At 40.9% G+C, this 20,530-nt stretch overlaps 1 protein-coding gene across 1 annotated transcript; it reads left to right on the top strand.

Annotated features, from left to right (window-relative positions):
- The first annotated feature begins 8,773 nt into the window (after positions 1–8,773).
- GZMK (granzyme K (granzyme 3; tryptase II)) lies at positions 8,774–19,575 on the top strand. The gene is made up of 5 exons (XM_010857161.1): positions 8,774–8,954; positions 9,226–9,373; positions 16,028–16,178; positions 16,950–17,219; positions 19,055–19,575. The coding sequence occupies exons 1-5, from the start codon at positions 8,891–8,893 to the stop codon at positions 19,214–19,216; spliced, it is 795 nt and encodes a 264-aa protein (XP_010855463.1). The 5' UTR covers positions 8,774–8,890; the 3' UTR covers positions 19,217–19,575.
- The last annotated feature ends 955 nt before the right edge of the window (positions 19,576–20,530 follow it).

Raw genomic sequence — 20,530 nt, 5'->3', positions numbered from 1 at the left:
TGGATAATTCTGGGTTTTGTCAAATTTTATAAAGCATAAACAGAACTAAAAAGACATAGTTTCAAACTTCATTTTGTTTATTAAGGGAGAAATGGGCAGAAGAGAACTTTGAAACATGTTCTTTCCTGTTGACACATGTTCAAAGAATGTCTGGAGGAAATACTAAATTAAAAGACAGACTGATTCAACTATTGGCATCAAATCACTTACAATGAAATATGGTTGCTATCTTGAATATAAGAGAAAAGAAAAAGAAGCTTCCCAATGTTATAATTTTGTTGATGAAGACAATGAGCCACTGAACAGCAACAAAACAATGAAAATCTTAATTTAGACTCCATTTTATGTAATTTTTATTTTATCATTGTGAGTCCCTTGGACTGCAAGGAAAATCAAACCAGTAAATGCAAAGAGCTGACTCACTGGAAAAGACCCTGATGCTGGGAAAGATTGAAGACAAAAGAAGAAGGGGGTGGGAGAGGATGAGAAGGGTAATACCATCACCACCTCAGTGGACATGTGTTTGAGCAAACTCCAAGAGATAGTGGAGGACAGAGGAGCCAGGTGTGCTACAATCCATGGGATTGCAAAGAGTCGGACAAGACTTAGCAACTGAACAATAGCAACCAGTGTTTAGGACTCCATGCTTCTTCTGCATGGGGTCATGGGTTCAATCCCTGGTCCAGGAACTAAAATCCCACACGCTATGGGGTGCAACCAAAAACAAACAAAACACAGTTCATCTATCAACTGCAGGTGTCATACCTCCTTAACCTTCTACTGTGGAACTACCCAACCATACATCTAACTTCCTGTTTGCTTGCTCAGAGTCTACTTAAAGAGTTCTGCTGCACAAAATCACAGGACCCTAGTGGGCTAGCCCACCAGCTCCAAGGGTGGAGGAGCCTGGAGGGCAACAGTCAATGGGGCCTCAAAGGCCTCTGAGGCAACTGAGCAACTGAAGACAATGACTATAAAGACCTTTCACAGCAAAGTGATGTCTCTGTTTTTAAAACACTGTCTAGGTTTGTCAAAGCTTTTTTTTTTTTTTTTTTAAGAGCAAGTGTCTTTTAATTTCACAGCTGCAGTCACCGTGCACAGTGATTTTGAAGCCCAAGAAAATAAAATCTGTCACTTTTTCCACTTTTCCCCCTTCTATTTGCCATGAAGTGATAAGAACTAATGCCATGATCTCAGTTTTTTGAATGTTGGGTTTTAAGCCAGCCTTTCTACTCTCTTTCACCTTCAACGAAAGGCTCCTTAGTTCTTCACTTTCTGTCCTTAGAGTGGTATCATCTGCATATCTGAGGTTGTTGATATTTCTCCTGGCAATCTTGACTCTAGCTTATGATTCATCCAGCCTGGTATTTCACATGTTAAATAAGCAGAGTGACAGTACACAGCCTTGATGTAATCTTTTCACAAATTTGAACCAGTCTGTTGCTCCATGTCCAGTTCTAACTGTTGCTTCTTGACCTGCATATAGGTTTCTCAGGTAAGGTGGTCTGGTATTCCCATCTCTTGGAGAATTTTCCACAGTTTGTTGTGATCCACACAGTCAAAGGCTTTAGTGTAGTCAATGAAGTAGAAGCAGATATTTTTCTGGAACTCCCTTGCTTTCTCTATGATCCCACAAATGTTGGCAATTTGGTCTCTCGTTCCTGTGCTTTTCTAAACCCAGCTTGTAGATCTGGAAGTTCTCAGTTCACATACTGCTGAATCCTTAAAGCTTAAAGGATTTTGAACATAACCTTACTAGCATGTAAAATGAGCACAATTGTATGAAAACCCCTTTGCCATGACAAGGCTGTGATCCGTGAAAGGCCCTAACCACTGGACTGCCAGGGAATACACAATAGGTGGGCCTTGTTAAATGACTATCTTATTCAGACTGGAAAGAGATCAGACATGTCCAAAAGAAAGCTAGTAGATGTGGCTAAATTGCAAGGGCAGTGATTAGAAATTCCGATGAGAATAGGAAGCATGTGTTTTGGACTTTAGAGAAAAGGAGAGGTAAACAAAGGAAGTTGTTCATTCGAAGGAAAAAGGATTGACAAAGTTCAAGATTAAAAGAAATGGCACAGTCACTACATTGTTGTTAAAACCCATCCACTGACTTGTCAGCCAACAATGAGGATTTAATTTTAGTAGAGTATGCTTTTGCTGATTTATATCTTCTCAGCTTCATGGTCTTTTTATCAGTACTAGCTATAGTTTTGCCATTAGTACATCAAACTTATTGACTTGCAAAAACATGAAATGTGCTTTATTTTTATTCTGTAATCACCAAGATTTTTTTAAATATTATTTATATGCTAGGTTGTTAGTGAGGAAATGTAACTAAAGCATTATTTTGTTTATACTTATACTGATTTATCCATCATCAAGTTCATTCATTATTACTCTTATCTTCTTTGATAGATCTGTAAGAGCTCTTCATATAGTAAAGATATCATCTTTTGGGGAAATGTTTTGTCATATGCCTTTGGATATTGCCTGTGGTGGTTTTTGCTTTACCAAAGTATTTTACAGACTCTAATGTATTGGTGATTTATTTTATGCTTTCCTCTCTCAAGTCTTATTTTTAACTTATCATTTCACTTAATGCTCATAATAATTTCATTTTTTTCATAGAAAAATCTCTGATTCACCTGGAATTTATTTGTGATAAAGAATAGGATCGGTATTTAAGTGTCAGTGGTTGTGGGGCAGGAGGGATGTGCTAGAGTGTGTGTGTGTGTGTGTTGTTTGGTTAATCATTCATCTTCGGAAAAAGTATTTTTAACACACAACTGTGTGAGTTTCTACTTGAATTCATTGTCAGTGAAAAATTAAGGAATATGGAATCAGTTGATTTATTGAGTTTCAGCTTGGCCACGGCATTTATTGTATTAATGAATGAATCCCTTGTTAATGAATCTGATCATCTCCACTAAAATACTTACTATTTTACTTGCTTTGACTTTAGTTTATGATTTGTTTAAATAACTGAATTGTTTTCAATATGATAAGAGTACTCATTTTAACAGATCTGTTTCTATTATAAAAATATGAGATGTTCACATCTCATATCACAGCATCTGAGATGTTCAAATATAAATGGAAGTGTTTCATTGTAAGGCTTCCTTTCCTCCACTGACTGCTTCCTTCTTTCCTCTACAATAGTCGTTTATTTCCTCCCTTTCCCTTCCTGCTTTCACATTTCTTCTGGTCTCTGTCATCGAGTTCTTTTCCTGACATCTTTATTTGACTACGTATCGACCCATTTTCTCCCTAAAGCTTCACCAGGGTCATCCAAGCCCTCCATTCCTTTGTTCAAGACCAGTGTTCCTACAGGTCTGTTGCTGGAAGAGAGATCAGGGCTGCAAACCTTTCTTTGGCAGTCCTCCCTGTTGAAAACTTTCACATGTGAAAATCTTTTAGGACAAACTTTGCAGACAGTGTGAGTGATCTGCCTCAGGTCCAGTGACATCACAGGATTTTCAACTCAGTGAAAATGAGCATCAAACGCCATCCTGAAGAAGAAAAGGAAAAGAAGAGGTATCACAAAAGGACAGCTTAAGGCCTGGAGAAAAGATTGAGATAAGGACAGTGTCTGACCAGGCAGTCAGCTCCAGGTGCACTGGGAAATCCCCATTTGCCAAATTCTCAAGTTGTTTTCATGTGGTTATTCCTTATGCCAAGATCCTGTATTCACCCACTGTACTTCCTATCCACTGCCGTTATTTCAGGGTTGATTTGGAGAAGAGTAAATGAGAAAGAAGTTAAAGGACCATTATGTTCCTTAACTCAATGGTGACTAGGAAACATATTTAACAAAGGAAGATAATTAGTATGTGACATGTTCTGACTAAAGATTAAGGTGGAGAAATATAATACAAATTTACTTCTAGCCTACTTTCATCACCACCATCATTCCACCAAGGGGAGAGAATAGAGCAGTTCTCTAAAGTATTTCAAATGAAGTAGCTTAGGAAAAAGGGCTCCATACGCTCCAACCCAGCTTACCCAGTTTCTCTGCATTGAGATTAAGACCACGGCTCCAGGTCTGAATCAAGGGATACTTTGTTGTCTTTTGCAATTACTCTCAAGTTCATCCATTTTAAAGAATCTCATGGGAGGAACAGCTGTAATCTGAAGTAGGATTTATCTTCTTGGGACCTTCAGATATAATGTCATCATACAGCACCCCAAGAGCCCTCCCTACTGCAATTTTCAAAACTGCCATAGTTTCATCATAATTGTTAGCAGATGCATTTATCAGACTAGCTAAATCATTACTGGACAGAAACCAAGGCCTAGGGGTGATGGTCATAAAGGAAGGACCCAGAAGAATTCTGCCAAATCGTGATCTTGAATGCCTGGGGCAGGGGAAAATTGGATAGCCATGGGAGTCTTGGAAGCCTTGGTGTTGGAAAACTTTTTGAAGGAGGCCAAAAGGGAAGAGATGGGGAGAGCTTGGAAGAGACTTGCTTTGCAGTTGTGTCTACAGAACAGTATTCAAACTACCCAGGGGGAAGACCAGGTGTGTTTTGGAATTTTGTTTGATGATTTATTTGGTTTTCATTTCAATTCATTGTGGACTGTACAATAGAAATATGTAGAAAAATTAAAAATTTAAAAGGCATATAAAATGCATGCCCTAGTTTATGATTAGATTGGACAGATATTATATTGCATTTCATGAAATAAAATAAATTAGTATAGTCATGATAAACTTCTAAACTCTGACTCTCAACTTCTGCCTTCTTCTTGCCTGGGATGGATACTAAACAGGTCATAGACCAGCACAGGTCTGAGGGCCATGCTTTGAGTGACAAAACTTTAGAGGGAGTGGCTAATGAAGTGATAAAAGCCCACTGTGGAGAACCACATGTGGCCTTTGGAGTCTCTAGACAGCTGTTCTATATGAGTCTCTCAAAACATAGAAGGGTCAAGAGAGAAGAGGGATGGAGGAAAACAAAAACCCCAAGCTCAAAATCAGCATCCCCAAAAGCAGCTAATAAGGACAGCTGAACACAACACAGCGAGGAAGCTCAAGGCCGCCGACCCGTGAGCGAGTCCAGCACAAAGCACTGCCTCGCACTTGCTCAGCCCAGCACAGCTGCTGCAAAATCCATCCAAAGCAAACACTGCTCTCCCCATAGCAGACTCAACAGAACAAAAACCAACACCCAGAAATAAATTAGATCTCAGAGCTCATCATGTCACACAGCCCACTGTTCTCAAATCCAAGATCCTGAATGGTATAATAAATGATCCCACTGACCCACACATCGGTCTAAAGCCCAAACCAAGTAACTCTTGACTATAAACTGACATGATTCACAGAATTTTCCTGGTCAGCTACAAGAGTTATGAGACTGTCCTCCCAATTAAATTACACCTCACCATGTCTAATTGCAGTGTATACAGCTAAATCCTTTTTTCCCTTTGCACAGCCAGCTTGCCTCTTAGAGCATCTAAGCCACAGAACTTCTCAAAGCCCGGCAGGCATGTGGTCAGGTTGAAAGCCACATGCAGCCGGGAGCCAGCACCTAAGGGTTTAAGAACAAATTCTGCCACCTGCTAGCTCGGTACTTTCCATCAAGTCTTTATCAACAAAGCAAGACTAATATCCGTGACTTCCCTGGGAACTGAGTTGAAAATGCCTACCTGCCGGGGTCCAGCCCCGGCTGATCCAGGGTATTAGAAGGAGAGACGGCATAGGGACCTATTTATTTAAATATTTATCAAAGATAGAAAGAGTAATAGGATGAGGATAGCTCAGTGAGGAAATTCAGTGGAGAAAAGAGGCTGAGTAGCTTGGTTTACGTGGGAAACCAATAAAACTTCAAGACAAGAAGTTTGCACCACTTACGTATGCCGCAGGCGTCCTTCCGTTCTCCCGAAGGAGAGGAGACACTGAGGCCTCCCCGGTCGGATCTTAGAAGCCCAGGCATAATTAGTAAGCATGGTGGGTTCCACGCTCCAGATGGAGACTCAGCCAGAGTGAGAGAGAGAGCGACACGGGGAGACCAAGTTTCAGTGAACAAGGCCCGCACTTTATTTTCCAAAGTAGTTTTTATACCTTAAGTTATGCATAGAGGATAATGGGGGCAGGGGTAGAGTAAGCCAGGCTTTCTTCCTGCAAACTTATCATATGCAAAAGTTTAGGTGATTTGCATCATCTTCTGGCCCAGAGGCCTGTTAACATTTTAAGACCCTTTCTTCAGAAAACTTATTTTTCTCTAAAGATGATTAGGCAGGCGCCACCCTCCAAAAGCATTAAAGTTGCATTCCTATAGGGCAAAGGTGTGGTGGGCTACAACAAAAAAAGAATTAACTCAAGGGTCCAAGGTTACAAACATTCAAGCTACTACTTACATTTCTATACACCCATTATATCAATCAATACACTGCCAAGGACACAGTAGGTAAGGGGTATGGAGACTTAGCAGCAAACATTGGCCCAACAAGTGAAAAACCCTTCACCAATACAATTTCTAATCAATCTTTTAACTGCTCAAAGGACTCTGTATTTAGACAGTTTAGAACATCTCATGCCTCTCACAGTTGGGAGGCTCTGAGCAATCACATGTGGCCGGAAAAACCTAATCAGGCAGGCTAGAGGATTTCCAAAGGAGTTTGTAGGTTGAAACACTGTCACACCCAGGAATTATTAACTGGAGCTGTAAGCTAACTCTTTTTTCAGAGAGAGGTAGTGGGGGACAGCCCACCATAAAGTCAGAGGTGTAGGTGAAAGCACAAAGCAGAAAGTAGGCAGACTCTGGTTTTGGGGGTAGATGCTCGAGAATTTCCAGGGGGACTCCTGAGGCTCGATCCCGCCTTTGCGTATGCCGAGCCTCCTTCCTCATGACCTTTGCCATGGGCGGAGTTCCTCACGCTGGCTCCCGGCAGTGATAGAATTCTAGGTGAGCTATTCCAGATCCTGAAAGACGATGCTGTGGAAAGTGCTGCACTCAATATGCAATATGCACTCAATATGCAATATGCCGGCTCCCGGCACCTACCAATTTGTAAAAACGTATGTGATGCTAGTTCTTGCTACACAGAAATAAGCAGCTGAGAGATGTTTTTAACCATGCCCCGCTCCACCAGAAATGAAGGAATAAAGTTTTGCCTTTTGCACAGTTCATTTCTTCCTCATAGTTAAATCACTTCCACGTGTCACATGATCTTGCTTAAGTTCCCAACATCATCGTGATAGAGTTGAGGAGCTGGCATCATCACGTCCACTCCACAGCTTGCAAAAGTGGCAAAAAAAATGAGGGCTCCATCGAGGCACATCAACAGTGACAAAGATGACTTGAAAAGTAACAGGAACTTACGGCTATTTCCTTTATTAAGCTTGTGGCTTTTCTTAATCTGGCTTCTGCTTTTCTCACCAGGTCTATGAGACAGGAAGTCACCACTCTGCATTGGGTTTGTTCATTCTTCTTATTTACTATGCAGGAGAGCTTTACTGTTGCTGCATCCTGATAAGGTACAAACAGGATATTTCTCATATTTTGTGCTCTGGTGGTATATTTATTAACATACAACTTATTTTAGATCAGGCAATTGATTTGACCCAGCGTGTATGCTGTGTAACTTTAGGCAAATTACTTAACCTCTCTGAGTCAATTTCTATAACTAACACAGATATGGACCTGCCTTCCACACAGACATAAGACATGAAAACATATAAATGATCATGTAAAGAGAATTTTAGGAATATTTAAGACATTTGTTAAATTTGATGGAAAATATGCAAGCATAATAATTATTAGTATTATTCCTACTGTCTTGCTAGAAAACAATTCAGTAGGAGTCTTTTGCAATCTGAAAAGAATAATAGCTCTGGATTTCAATTTATTTTTGTAAAAAAATAAAAGGATGCAAATATTTCAGAAGAAAGAAAATAAGATCTGTTAATTAAAGGTTAATTTTGGTCAGTGTTTTTACAACGTGCTTGGGATCTTGTGCGGTGCCTGATTGGTCTGTCTCTATTCATTTAATAACATCTGCCCTAGTGATCAGCACCCAGCATAGACAGAATCTCACAGAAGCTTAAGGCTAATATCTTTTGTAGTAAAGGAGAAAGTATTATAGAAAGGCTGGCAATGCATTTCATCTGTGCCTGGGGAGAGTGACAAAGTGCAGTCCTTGATTTTGAAAAGATATTATTATTAAGACCCTGGATAAACACATGGTCATTTTCAATTAAAAATGAGTAAAATAGAGACTCAGAATTTAAAAATATGTTGCCAATGTTCCCCTTTAATAACATTATGAAATCTCCCAAAAATGTAACTAAAATTTAACCAAATTTGGTCACATTTAGAGAAAATGGCATGTCTAGGAATAAGCTTGCTACAAAACATATGGGTTTCTCTGGATGATATTCAGGCTTTAGCTAAGACTTATTGTAAGGCAACCATGATCTGTGCAAGGTTCCATGTCTATGTAATAAATCTATGTCCAAATGAAAAATAGAAACTAAATATGATAGGCACCATTTTCTGCCAGGAAAAATAGTAAGTATTACTTTAGAGCAATGAACATCTTTGAATTCTGTCTGCAACTACATTGAGTTCTTATGGTTTGGATAATTTTTATTCTCTCAACATTTATAACATGAGTACTTATACAGATACTGAAAATGGTTAACTCTGGAAATGAGTTCTTTATGGCACACATACCTTGTTTCAAAAAGTCCTAAAAGCACAATTCTGAAACTCCCCAAACTACATACCTTTAATCTTAGGTGTGAAAAACTTTTCACCACCAAAACGCTTGTGGTGAGAAGGCTAAATTTGCAAAACCAAAACTCAACCTTCAGACTCTTCTTCCTTTGCCAATACAGTCAGACTATTTCATCTGGGCTTCTTAAATCTAAGCTACTAACATGACTAAGTTTTCTTCTTTTTTTCTATGTTTCCTACTAGCCGGGACTTACATGACTCCAGAGTGTAAGTATCTCCTATACCTACCACCTGTCAGCATTCAATGAGTTTCTAGTGATTGTGTTATCACATTATAAATGAAAATAATGTTTATATCCATGTAGATCCCAATAAACTATAATGTAGCACGCAATTGTTCATCAGTAAAATCATAATCACTATTAGGTGACTGAAGATTTTTTTTTTAATCTTAGAAAATGACATAATGACTATCAAAAGAATTAACAGAAATAATCCACTTAGATCTCTTCCATTAACTCTTGGTTTTCTTTGGCAGGTTTCAACATGGAGATTATTGGAGGGAGAGAAGTGTCCCCTCACTCCAGGCCGTTTATGGCGTCCATGCAGTATGGCGGCGACCACATCTGCGGGGGAGTGCTGATCCATCCTCAGTGGGTGCTCACAGCAGCCCACTGCCACTTGCGGTGAGTATTACTCGCTCTGTGTTCCCTCAAGTTGCCTAAAGAAGAAGCTGGCCTCTCCCGGGAGAAAATTCGATCTACCCTTGTGCGTGCTAAGTCACTTCAGTCGCGTCTAGCTCTTTGTGATCCCATGGACTGCAGCCCGCCAGGCTTCTCTGACCATGGGATTCTCCAGGCAAGAATACCGGAGTGGGTTGGCATTTCCTCCTCCAGGGGATCTTCCTGAACCAGGGATCAAACCTGCACCTCTTACGTCTCCTGCATTGGCAGGAGGGTTCTTTACCACTAGCACCACCTCGATTTACCCTTAGCTTCTGTGATAACTGACCAATTGGTGGAGCCGATTTTACCGTCTCACACATCCTTGATTCTGCCCGAAGTTCTACCTTTCTGGGAGATCTAGACAACCTAATAGACAAATTCAAATCCTTCATGTAATGCCAAGGAACACAGCAACAGTTATAACTGAAGCAGCAATGTTCCTGACCTTGTTAGGGGAAATCAGACATCCTGACTTTGCACCCTATTTTAAAAATGGGTTATAATAACGGTAGTACATAACTGCTTCATGGGGTTTTGAGGATTAAATATTATCTATTTAAATATTTTAAATACTTAACAGATAAGTTACAATAGATTGGCTTTGCTTATAGACTTTTAGACCCTTACCTTAACTCTCCTGCTCAATGCCTACCCCAGAGGCCTGAGTTCACAGTTTAGGAATCACAGCTATAAGGGGCAACAATTTCCCTGCTGCTGCTAAGTCACTTCAGTCGTGTCCGACTCTGTGCGACCCCAGAGATGGCAGCCCACCAGGCTCCCCCGTCCCTGGGATTCTCCAGGCAAGAACACTGGAGTGGGTTGCCATTTCCTTCTCCACTGCATGAAAGTGAAAAGTGAAAGCAAAGTCGCTCAGTCATGTCCAACTCTCAGCGACCCCATGGACTGCAGCCTACCAGGCTCCTCCGTCCATGGGATTTTCCAGGCAAGAGTACTGGAGTGGGGTGCCATTGCCTTCTCCTTAGGTGAAAAAAAAGAAAAAGTCTAGATGATTTATACAGAAAAAGAGGAGATGAGTACTTTTCTGGGATACCTAAAATGAAAGTATTTGTAGAGACAGACTATAAGCTCTCACTCTAGGATTCTCTTGCTGTCGTTCGGTAGCTAAGTCGTGTCCCACTCTTTGCAACCCCATGGAATGCAGCACGCCAGGCTTCTCTGTGCCTCAGAGTTTGCTCAAATTCATATCCATTGAGTCAGTGATGCTGTCTAATCATCACATCCTCCGCTGCCCCTTTCTCCTCTTGCCTTCAAACTTCCCCAGCATCAGGGTCTTTCCAATGAGTCAGGTCTTCGCATCAGGTGGCCAAAGTACTGGGAGCTTCAGCTTCAGCGTCCGTCCCTCCAATGAATATTCAGGGTTCATTTCCTGTAGAATTGACTGGTTTGATCTCCTTACAGTCCAAGGGACTGTCCAGAGTCTTCTTACTTCAGCTAAAAATATCCAAAACCCTTCTTGGGATGCTGCAAACATCACCAAAGGAAAAGCAATAGAAAACTACTTTGGTGTTTGTTGTTTTATTTGCTTGTTTTGGTTTGGGGGAGTTGTTTTTTATTTGTATGTTTCTTCTTTATCTTTCTTGCCTGAATAAGCTAAAAAGCAAGAAAAGATAAGCCTTCCCCTTTCCTTACAAACATGACGGCACTACACTTAAGAACCTCTTAGCCATAAGCATTTACTCTCTAGGCATCAGTTATATACCTAAATGAAACAACGGAATTGACCTTGCTTTCATATACTGGGGATTTTGTTTGGTGGCCCCCATTTTAATGAGACTATTTGAAGACAAACAAGAAATTTTGAAGCCTGAAAACTGTATGAACCTCTGTTTTATTTCTAAATAGCAAGCCACTAATTTCTGACTTAACATGGCTACTTCATTTAAGCGGGGTTCTCGCTGTCACAGAAATAACACCTGTGTCCACATCACTCTGTCCTTCCTAGGGCATTTGTCCCCTGGGTACCAGTTAGGCAAAGGGTGACCATCGATAAATGTTCATTCAATTTCAAATACGCACACTTCAGATATGCTTGTGGTTACACATTCAAATGAATTATACCCTCCCAGACATGGAGCTTGATTTATTATAAATGCTGAACAAATGCTGGATAGAAAAAAGGGAAATAAATTGGAGAAGAAGGGTTTTTTGTTTTTTGCTAAGCTCTAAAAGCACATTATGTGACATCCTTTGTAAGCCGTAAAGGGCTACCCAAAGGAGAAAAGTGAGAGTGTTAGTCACTCCGTCATGTCCGACTCTTTGCGACCCCATGAACTGTAGCCCACCAGGCTTCTCTGTCCATGGAATTCTCCAGGCAAGAATACTGGAGTGGATAGCCAACTACCCAAAGATAAATAGTATTATTAAGTTGAATTCTAAATTTTGGCAAATGAACTTGATTCAGTAGAAATACATTCACAAATTGAAAAATGGGGAAAAAAGAATCTTGGAATTAAAGAAAAAAACAAAACAACATTGCTAAATATTGTTTTAAATGGCTGGAGTTTAAAGGAACTCCAGAATATGTGGCTCAGATTTCCTCTACAGGACACTTGGGTGTAAAAATGTAGGCATATTGGTGCTTGGAAAAATATTAAACTTTATGAAATCCAAAATATTTATGAAATAGTTCAATGGTGGCTTCCCACAAATGTACTCCCAAGTATCCTGTGGGAATAGCTTAGTAACACTAGACCCTTCTCTCAGCAAAATGATGAAGGAGGCCAAATCTGGGGTGTTCTCTTCTCACTACCCATCCACACTAAGTTCTTCACTTAGGCCCCTTTGTTAGTTGCCATGCTGATTATAAAAGGAAACTGGCAAAAAGAAAAAGGTGTCTTATATAATCTTATTTTCAGCATTTCAATTTATCAGAAGCAAAACTCTAACCAAGTCTTGTCTACTGTCTTCCTGAGTCTCTTCCAATGCCTTCTCCCACTGAACACTTGCCCCATCATGTCACCTGCTTAATGAAAGTCACTCCGACTCTTTGCAACCCCATGGACCCCACTATAGTCCATGGAATTCTCCAGGCCAGAATACTGGAGTGGGTAGCCTTTCCCTTCTCCAGGGGATCTTCCCAACCCAGAGATCAAACCCAGGTCTCCCACATTGTGGGTGGATTCTTTACCAGCTGAGCCACAAGGGAAGCCGTGTCACCTACTTAGCCAGCAAATATCATAGATAGAACCCCACCTCCACCCCTTCCACATGCCCTCATTCCATTGCAAATCTCTCAAGGCTCCCATAGTAGAATGGTTACAAATTCAGACCTTGGGTTCAAACTAAGAGAGCTTTAATCCTACTTTCTCTGCATCCTGGAGCCTCCGCTTAGTATCAATGGGACTTTCTCAAGTTTGTTAATGTGTCTGATTGTCAATTTCCTCATCTGCAAAATGGGGATGATCATCATACCTCCCTCACTGGGCTATGGTGAGGTTTAAATGAGGGAAAATATGTAAAATGCTTAGCACAAAACCTGACACACTAAAATAATTTAATAAATGTTATCTAATGTTATAATGTTATATTGGACATGAATCTGAGCAAACTCCAGGAGACAGTGGAGGACAGAGGAGCCTGGTGTGCTTCAGTCCATGAGGTCGCAGAGTTGGACATGACTTAGCAACTGAACAACAGCATTATATTAATATCTGTGTATCTGTATCTTCCATGGCAATCACTCAGGAACAAATTTCATGATCCAGTCATGTTGATGGAATAAATCGTAATAGCCCGTCTCTGACAGCCTGGTCATTCCCTCCTCTCTTATGCAAAAGACGTCAAAAAATTAGGAAACCTACATTCACTGTCACACCCAGAGGAATGGGTCTAAGCAGAAACACTGCTCAGTGCCAAGGCAGACTGGCAGAGGAAGTAAGAGGCTTGAAGTGACTTGGCATGAGGCTTATAAAGTTGCCATGCAGCCAAACACCTCCAGATGATTCTGAAGCTGGTCTTTGGACCACCCATAGGGAAACACTGTGCTGTGCAAATGAGACGCTGGTATTGTTGCTTCTCCTCCATGGGAATTCAAACCTGAATTTAGCTAAGGAGGTGGGATTCTGGGACTCAGGTAATTCCAGGTATCCTGTGGGCAGAAAATATTGACCTTTGTAGTACAGATTACAGTTGAACTGTATCTAGCAATGGAAAATTCAAAAAACATTCGTGGTCTGTTTGAGTTGTTTTTGGTATTCACACGTCCCAGTGGAGACAAAAAGTAAACAAAACACTTCAAAGTCATTAACGGATCAAGGACATTGATAAAAGATGAAGGAAAACCAGACATTTTCTCTGCACCCTTCCCCTAGTCAGAATTCATCTTCCACATCCCACATTCATATCACCCTGCCTTTCCGTGTTAGTTATTTATGTACATACCTGTCTTTTCTATTTTATCAGTAGCCCCAGGGATTTTATATTATCCTTCCCCTCCACAGCTTTGGATTTAGCAGGTACACTGAATTTGAGTTTGAATCAATCCTAGGAAATCCAATCCACATCCTTTGAGAAATTTCATCCCCATCCTGATTTTGCAACAGGCGAATTTTTCAACAAATAGAGCTGAAATTCCCAAAATAAACCAAAATAAACTCTTTTGGTAGAAACCCCAAAGTGTTAACTCCCAGCAGTTAGAGCCCTACCATACACAAACGCATTTAAGCACAGTCATGCACTGATTCCCCAAACCTGAAACAAACTTTTCTTCCTTTTTTTGTATGTTTCTGTGTTCTTTTTAATTTTTGCTAATCTTTATTCATCTATATATATGTGTGTTTGGGCTTCCCTGGTAGCTCAGCTGGTAAAGAATCTGCCTGCAATGCAGAAAACCTGGGTTCAATTCCTGAGTTGGGAAGATTCCCTGGAAGAGAGCATGGCAACCTACGCCAGTATTCTTGCCTGGAGAATCCCCATGGCAGGCTACAGTTCATGGGGTTGCAGAGTCGAACATGACTGAGCGACTAAGCACAACACAGCACAGCATATATGTGTGTTTATCAGATATGTGTGTTTTTATTGTAATCTGCCCTGACCCTTTTCCATATGACAATAAAATAGTTACATACAAATAAATAGAATTCTTTTTTATTACCTTCCTTGTTCCAAAAAAGGATTCAAAGATGGATGTTTCCTGAGAACATGCATAAAAATGGGACATTTTTGTAGAATGCAAATGGTTCCAAAGTGTAGTGAAAGATTAGTCACTCCAGTCATGTCTGACTCTTTGCAACTCCATGGACTGTAGGCTGCCAGGCTCCTCTGTCCATGGGATTTCCCAGGCAAGAATACTGAAGTGGATTGTCATTTCCTTCTCCAGGGGATCTTCCCAACCCAGAGATCAAACCCAGGTATCCTGCATTGCAAGCAGACTCTTTACCATCTCAGCCACCAGGGAAGTCTGGAAACAGCTCGAAGGTGTTGTTGAAAGTTCAAAAATAATTTTCTATTTTCATAATGATGTGAATATAATTTTACTCAACATACAATAAATCAGATCAACTTTTGAAACATTGGCATACTATAATTGTATATGACTGGAGAAGGCAACGGCACCCCACTCCAGTACTCTTGCCTGGAAAATCCCATGGGCAGAGGAGCCTGGCGGGCTGCAGTCCATGGGGTCGCTAAGAGTCAGACACGACTGAGTGACTTCTCTTTTACTTTTCACTTTCATGCATTGGAGAAGGAAATGGCAACCCACTCCAGTGTTCTTGCCTGGAGAATCCCAGGGACGGGGGAGCCTGGTGGGCTGCCGTCTATGGGGTCGCACAGAGTTGGACACGACTGAAGCGACTTAGCAGCAGCAGCAGCAGGGATTTAAAAAAAAATAAACGAAGTATTGTTTCCATCATCTGACTCACCAGTTTTATCCTCTAAATCTCCACCATGGAATTATCTATGGCTACTAACTCTAAAGTACCTTTATTTCAGATGATTTTTCACCTAGAGGAAAGTTTTCCTTTCTTGTCTGAATCATCTTTCTAATTGAGTGGACAGAACATATGAGAATGGATCTTAATTCTCCCTATTGCCCTGAGATAAGATTTAGACATACCAGATTAGCAAGTGTAGAGTTGACTTTGTTGTTGTTTAGTCACTAAGTCATGTCCAACTCTTTGCAACCCCATGGACTGTAGCCCATCAGGCTTCTCCATCCATGGGATTCTCCAGGCAAGAATACTGGAGTGGGTTGCCATTTCCTTCTCAGGGGATCTTCCCCACCAAGGAATCTGCATTGGAGGCAGATTCTTTACTCCTGAGCCACCAGGGAAGCCCAGAGTTGAGTCTTTTCCTTTTAGTTATTAAAATATTTAATATTGGGAAGGTGAATAAACTTGAATTCGGTCACTTAAGATTCTCCTTCTTTCCCCCCACAGTACAGCACTAGCTGGGGAATTGGACTGGGATGGATTTGGCCCTTGTTTTCATCCTTTCATTATTGGGCCCATGACCTCTGTCACTCCAGCTAATCCTGCACAGGTTACCTTGAAGCTGGTCCTTATTCCTGTATGTATGTGGCTTCTCCACCATTTCTACTTCCCACTGGAAGATTGGGGAATCATTCTGTGTGTCTATTCTTTTCGCTTTTTTTAGGTTTGCCAAAAGCCAGTCTTCCAAAGTGGTTTTAGGAGCACACTCTCTCTCAAAGAATGAGGCCTCCAAGCAAACATTTGAGATTAAAAAATTCATACGATTCCCAGGATTTGCATTAGCCCCTAAATCAAATGATATTATGCTGGTTAAGGTATGTAGCATTGCATTCCTTCAATTTCTCCAACATACCTGATAGTTCAGTTGTTAAATCATCTAACAAAGCATTTTGTTAGCGTTCTCCCTCTGTTCAAGGTGATGTGTTGTGACATATTCTATTAGGGCTCATTGTACTCCATTTAATGCCTTGAAAGAAAAAAGAATGTATCATAAACACGCCTGGGCTATGTTTATACGAGGAAAAACAGCTCTGATGTTCACATTCGTGGGAGGAGAACATCCCAACAGGCTCAAGGATCCACACTGCAAGCTTTTTCTCCCAATGCTTTTCTCATTAGCAAGTGAAAAGTAAAAGTCACTTATACAACAGAGCCAAGCAAGTGACTTCAGGGACACAGAAGTGAGTTACAACTTAGTCTAGACCATACTAAGTCCAGTCCAAACCCAGTCTAGACCATACTCAAGGGTCCTATCCAGCAGGAAAGAGCCCAGCCCTCAAAGTCATGACCTATGGATGTTATTCCACAGAAAATCATCCAATGCAGAGCAAAGGCCAGTTGGCTTGAGACTGGGCAAAATTCCTGCTCTATGTAAGCTTCCTCCCTGAGCATCACTGAGCTCTAAAGGGAATGAAGAGTGTGTTCAGAAAAGCAACAACCACAAATGCAGCTGCAGGCTACCACCAAAGTAGATTCAAGAAAAAGGACGCCCTCAGAGAACAGAGGGACCACACATACATCGCTCGGACTAATCACAAAATACTACTGGGGACAAACGATCGTTTATTCTCTTTTCAATCTGTCAGCTTCACACGGCCGCAATACTCAACAGACATGTCCAACTGCTCCACCCAAGAGCTAAAAATGATATTAAAGCTGGAACAAAATGCCAGGTTGTTGGCTGGGGAGCCACTGACCCAGAAGGCTTAAGCCTTTCTGATACCCTGCGAGAAGTCACTGTCACTGTTATAAGTCGAAAAACGTGCAACAGCCGAGATTATTACAACCACAGCCCTGTTATAACTAGAACCATGCTATGTGCAGGAGACGCCAGAGGCCAGAAGGATTCCTGTCAGGTAAGAATCCCTCACTCAAACAGGCATTGCAGGGTGCTGAGCTACAGTCAAGCTCTATCGGCACACAGGAGGAGAGGCGTGGCGAGCACAGCATCACAACTCCGCAAAGGCGCTCTCCAATCCTGCACAGCCTTCACTGTGCTTTCTCATCTGCCACTCCAAATAAGCCATAGAACTTGTGAAACACACAGTTAGCACTCATTAATGTTTGTTAAGCAGGGTCATGGACTATATCTGATAACTTCTACAGGCTTCCTCTGAGGGGTACTACCTTCCTTAGAAAGCCTACCAACCCTGAGATCACAAGTGGTGACTAGAAAATAATCTCTCAATCCCTGACCCACCCCAGTTTTAAACTAATCAATATCTGCATGCACGCTCAGTCACTTCAGTTGTGTCCTACTCTTTGCCACTCTATAGACTGTAGCCCAGCAGGCTCCTCTATCCATGGGGTTATCCAGGCAAGAATACTGGAGTGGGTTACCATGCCCTTCTCCAGGGGATCTTCCAGACCCAAGGATCGAACCCGTGTCTTCTGTATATCCTGCACTGCAGGCAAATTCTTTACTGCTGAGCCACAGGGTAAGCCCCTAAACTAATTAATAGAGAGGTCTTATAAAATTCAAATGCAAAAAGCTCAAATGTATATTCAATATTCTGTGTTTCTTAAATAATGTTGACTGCTGACTAAACAGTCATGTTTTTCAAATTCTTTGTTTCTTGAGGCATTAAAAAAAAAAAAAAAGACTTCCCTGGTGGCTCAGTAGGTAAAGAATCCTCCTGCAATACAGATCAGGTTTAATCCCTGGGTTGGTAGGACCCCCTGGAGAAGGAAATGGCAAGCCACTCCAGTGTTCTTGCCTGGGAAATCCCATGGACAGAGAAACCTGGTGGGCTATAGTCCATGGGGTCTTAAAGAGTCAGACACAGCTGAGCGACTAAACCACCACCATGTTAACAGGTGACGAAGGCTACCTAGCACAGATGGATTACTTAAAAAAAAATTCACATCATACTATATTAAGCATTTTTAAGGGGAGGATCTGATGATCTCATGTGTGACAGTAATACCCCAAGATTGTCACCCCCAAATCTCTATTTTCATGGCCAACCAAGCACAAAGTACTACAGTTTTTGAACTGCATGGCAGCAAAGGCAAAGGCTGCTCTTTAGATTAAAAACCCAGCTCCGTATCTGAAAGGCCAGGCTTCCTTCTCTATTACCTTGTCACTTTCCTTGACAGAACTTTTGTTACATGTTCTGTTGTCAGAGTGAGTCCTCAAGAATCTGTTTATTGGGCAAGTATTTACTAAGTGTTGGGTATGTGCAGAGCCCCATGTTCAATCATATGACAATGGGGAAAAATAATAATAGACAAGGTAGAGTGCTCACCACCAAGACATTTACTCTAATACATTGCTTTTTTCTGTCAGCCTCAATAGCAACTTGATTTCAACCCATGAGCACCAAAATGAAATTCTTAATTTTAAAATTTCTTTTATTTCAGTGGATTATTTCAAATTTCCTTGTCTCCCATTTCTTAATGAACAAAGCTCAACAATCCCAGCGAATGCTAAAAGACATATACATATACATTGTCTTCGAGACAGGGACATGGACAAAGAGAGGCAGAGAGACAAATGGACAGAACCATTGTTCTCGATGGAGAGAGAGATACAGAGAACCTGTACAGCTCAGGGGCTGTAGCAGGCACTCTGCAGGACACAAAGAAACCAATGACCCAGATTAATAATCATTTGATGGTTATTAACAGTTGATGGTCCAAAAAGTTCAACGTCTTCTTGCCAAATATCTGCCCGTTTTCTTCTTTCCAGGGTGACTCAGGGGGCCCCTTGGTCTGCAAAGGTGCCTTTCATGCCTTAGTTTCTGGAGGTCCCAAATGTGGTGATGCCAAGAAACCTGGAATCTACATCCTATTAACCCGGAAATTCCAAGCTTGGATCAAAAGCAACTTGGCCCCATCTCATGCAGACTAAGACTACAGATGATTTTCTTGGCTCTATCAGCTGCTTGTTTTCATTTTTGTTTCATTAATGTGTTCTACAGGCTAACTTATCTGCACAGGTACTTGAATGTAGTTAAAGTGGAGCACAGTCAAGGTCCACTCCTGACCTGTTAGGACTGATTTTGTTGAGGAATCAAGTTCTTTTTCACATGTACCACTGATGTATTTCTTCCATGCTGCTTTTATTCTGAATAAAATTTAGAATAGACGAGTGTGTATTCATCTTATATGGAAATAAGATACAAAGAATGATATGTCCCGCAACTCAATCTACAACCCCACAAAGTGCAAAAAGACGATTAAAAAAGACAGTTGTGGCATCACCTTCAACCATGTTTATGTTGTTATTTCTGCTGTATCATTCTTAAAGCTGTATTTTTAAAATTATTGGTGTTGTTCAGTTGCTAAGTCATGTCTGAAGAAACACTAAATTCAAACATCCCAGCTCAAGTGAAGGAAAAAATCATCAAGGTTTATACAAATATTTAAATAGTGCTTATTAGTTTTATATCACATTTTCTTCCAAACAGGATTTAAAGCAACATATAAAAATACCTGCAATTTAAAAAATGTGAAATTGTAAACAATTTTCCCTTAAAAAAATAGAAATACCATGTGACCCATCAATTTCACTTTCAAATCTTTGAAGAAAATTAAAACACTACCTCAAAAAGATACATGCACCCCATGTTCATTGCAGTCATCCCTCATGATGCAGAAGTAAAGAATATGCCTGCCAATGCAGGAGACTCAGATCAGGAAGACCCCCTGGAGAAGGAAATGGCAACCCATTCTAGTATTCTTGCCTGGAGAATCCTATAGATTGGCGGATTCCAGTCTATGTGGTTGCAAAGAGTCGGACACAACTTAGCAAGTAAACAACAACATGTTCATTGCAGAACTATTTACAATAGCCAAGACATGGAAACAACTTAAATGGCTATTGATGGGTGATAAATAAAGAAATTGTGGTTTATACACACACACATAATGGAATATTCAGTTCAGTTCAGTTCAGTCGCTCAGTCGTGTCCGACTCTTTGCAACCCCATGAATCACAGCACGCCAGGCCTCCCTGTCCATCACCAACCCCCGGAGTTCACTCAGACTCACGTCCATCGAATCAGTGATGCCATCCAGCTATAAAAAGTAATGAAATCTTGCCATTTTCAAAAACATAGATGGACCTTGAGGGCATTATGCTAAATGAAATGTCAGACAGAGAAATACAAATACTAAATGACCTCTCTTATATGTGGAATCTTAAAAAAAATGATCATAGATA

The sequence above is a fragment of the Bison bison genome, unplaced genomic scaffold (assembly GCF_000754665.1).
Source record: "Bison bison bison isolate TAMUID 2011002044 unplaced genomic scaffold, Bison_UMD1.0 scf7180017864378, whole genome shotgun sequence".
NCBI classification, from domain to species: Eukaryota; Metazoa; Chordata; class Mammalia; order Artiodactyla; family Bovidae; genus Bison; species Bison bison.
Note: the sequence above shows the minus strand (reverse complement) of the source record. Positions and strands in the feature narration are given on the sequence as shown.

Excerpts from the sequence above, each read along its gene's own strand:
- GZMK (XM_010857161.1), top strand. The coding sequence starts at position 8,891 with ATGACTAAGTTTTCTTCTTTTTTTCTATGTTTCCTACTAGCCGGGACT. Across the intron at positions 8,955-9,225 it reads GACTTACATGACTCCAGAGT|GTTTCAACATGGAGATTATT; the intron begins GTAAGTATCTCC and ends TTTCTTTGGCAG. Across the intron at positions 9,374-16,027 it reads GCAGCCCACTGCCACTTGCG|GTTTGCCAAAAGCCAGTCTT; the intron begins GTGAGTATTACT and ends CGCTTTTTTTAG.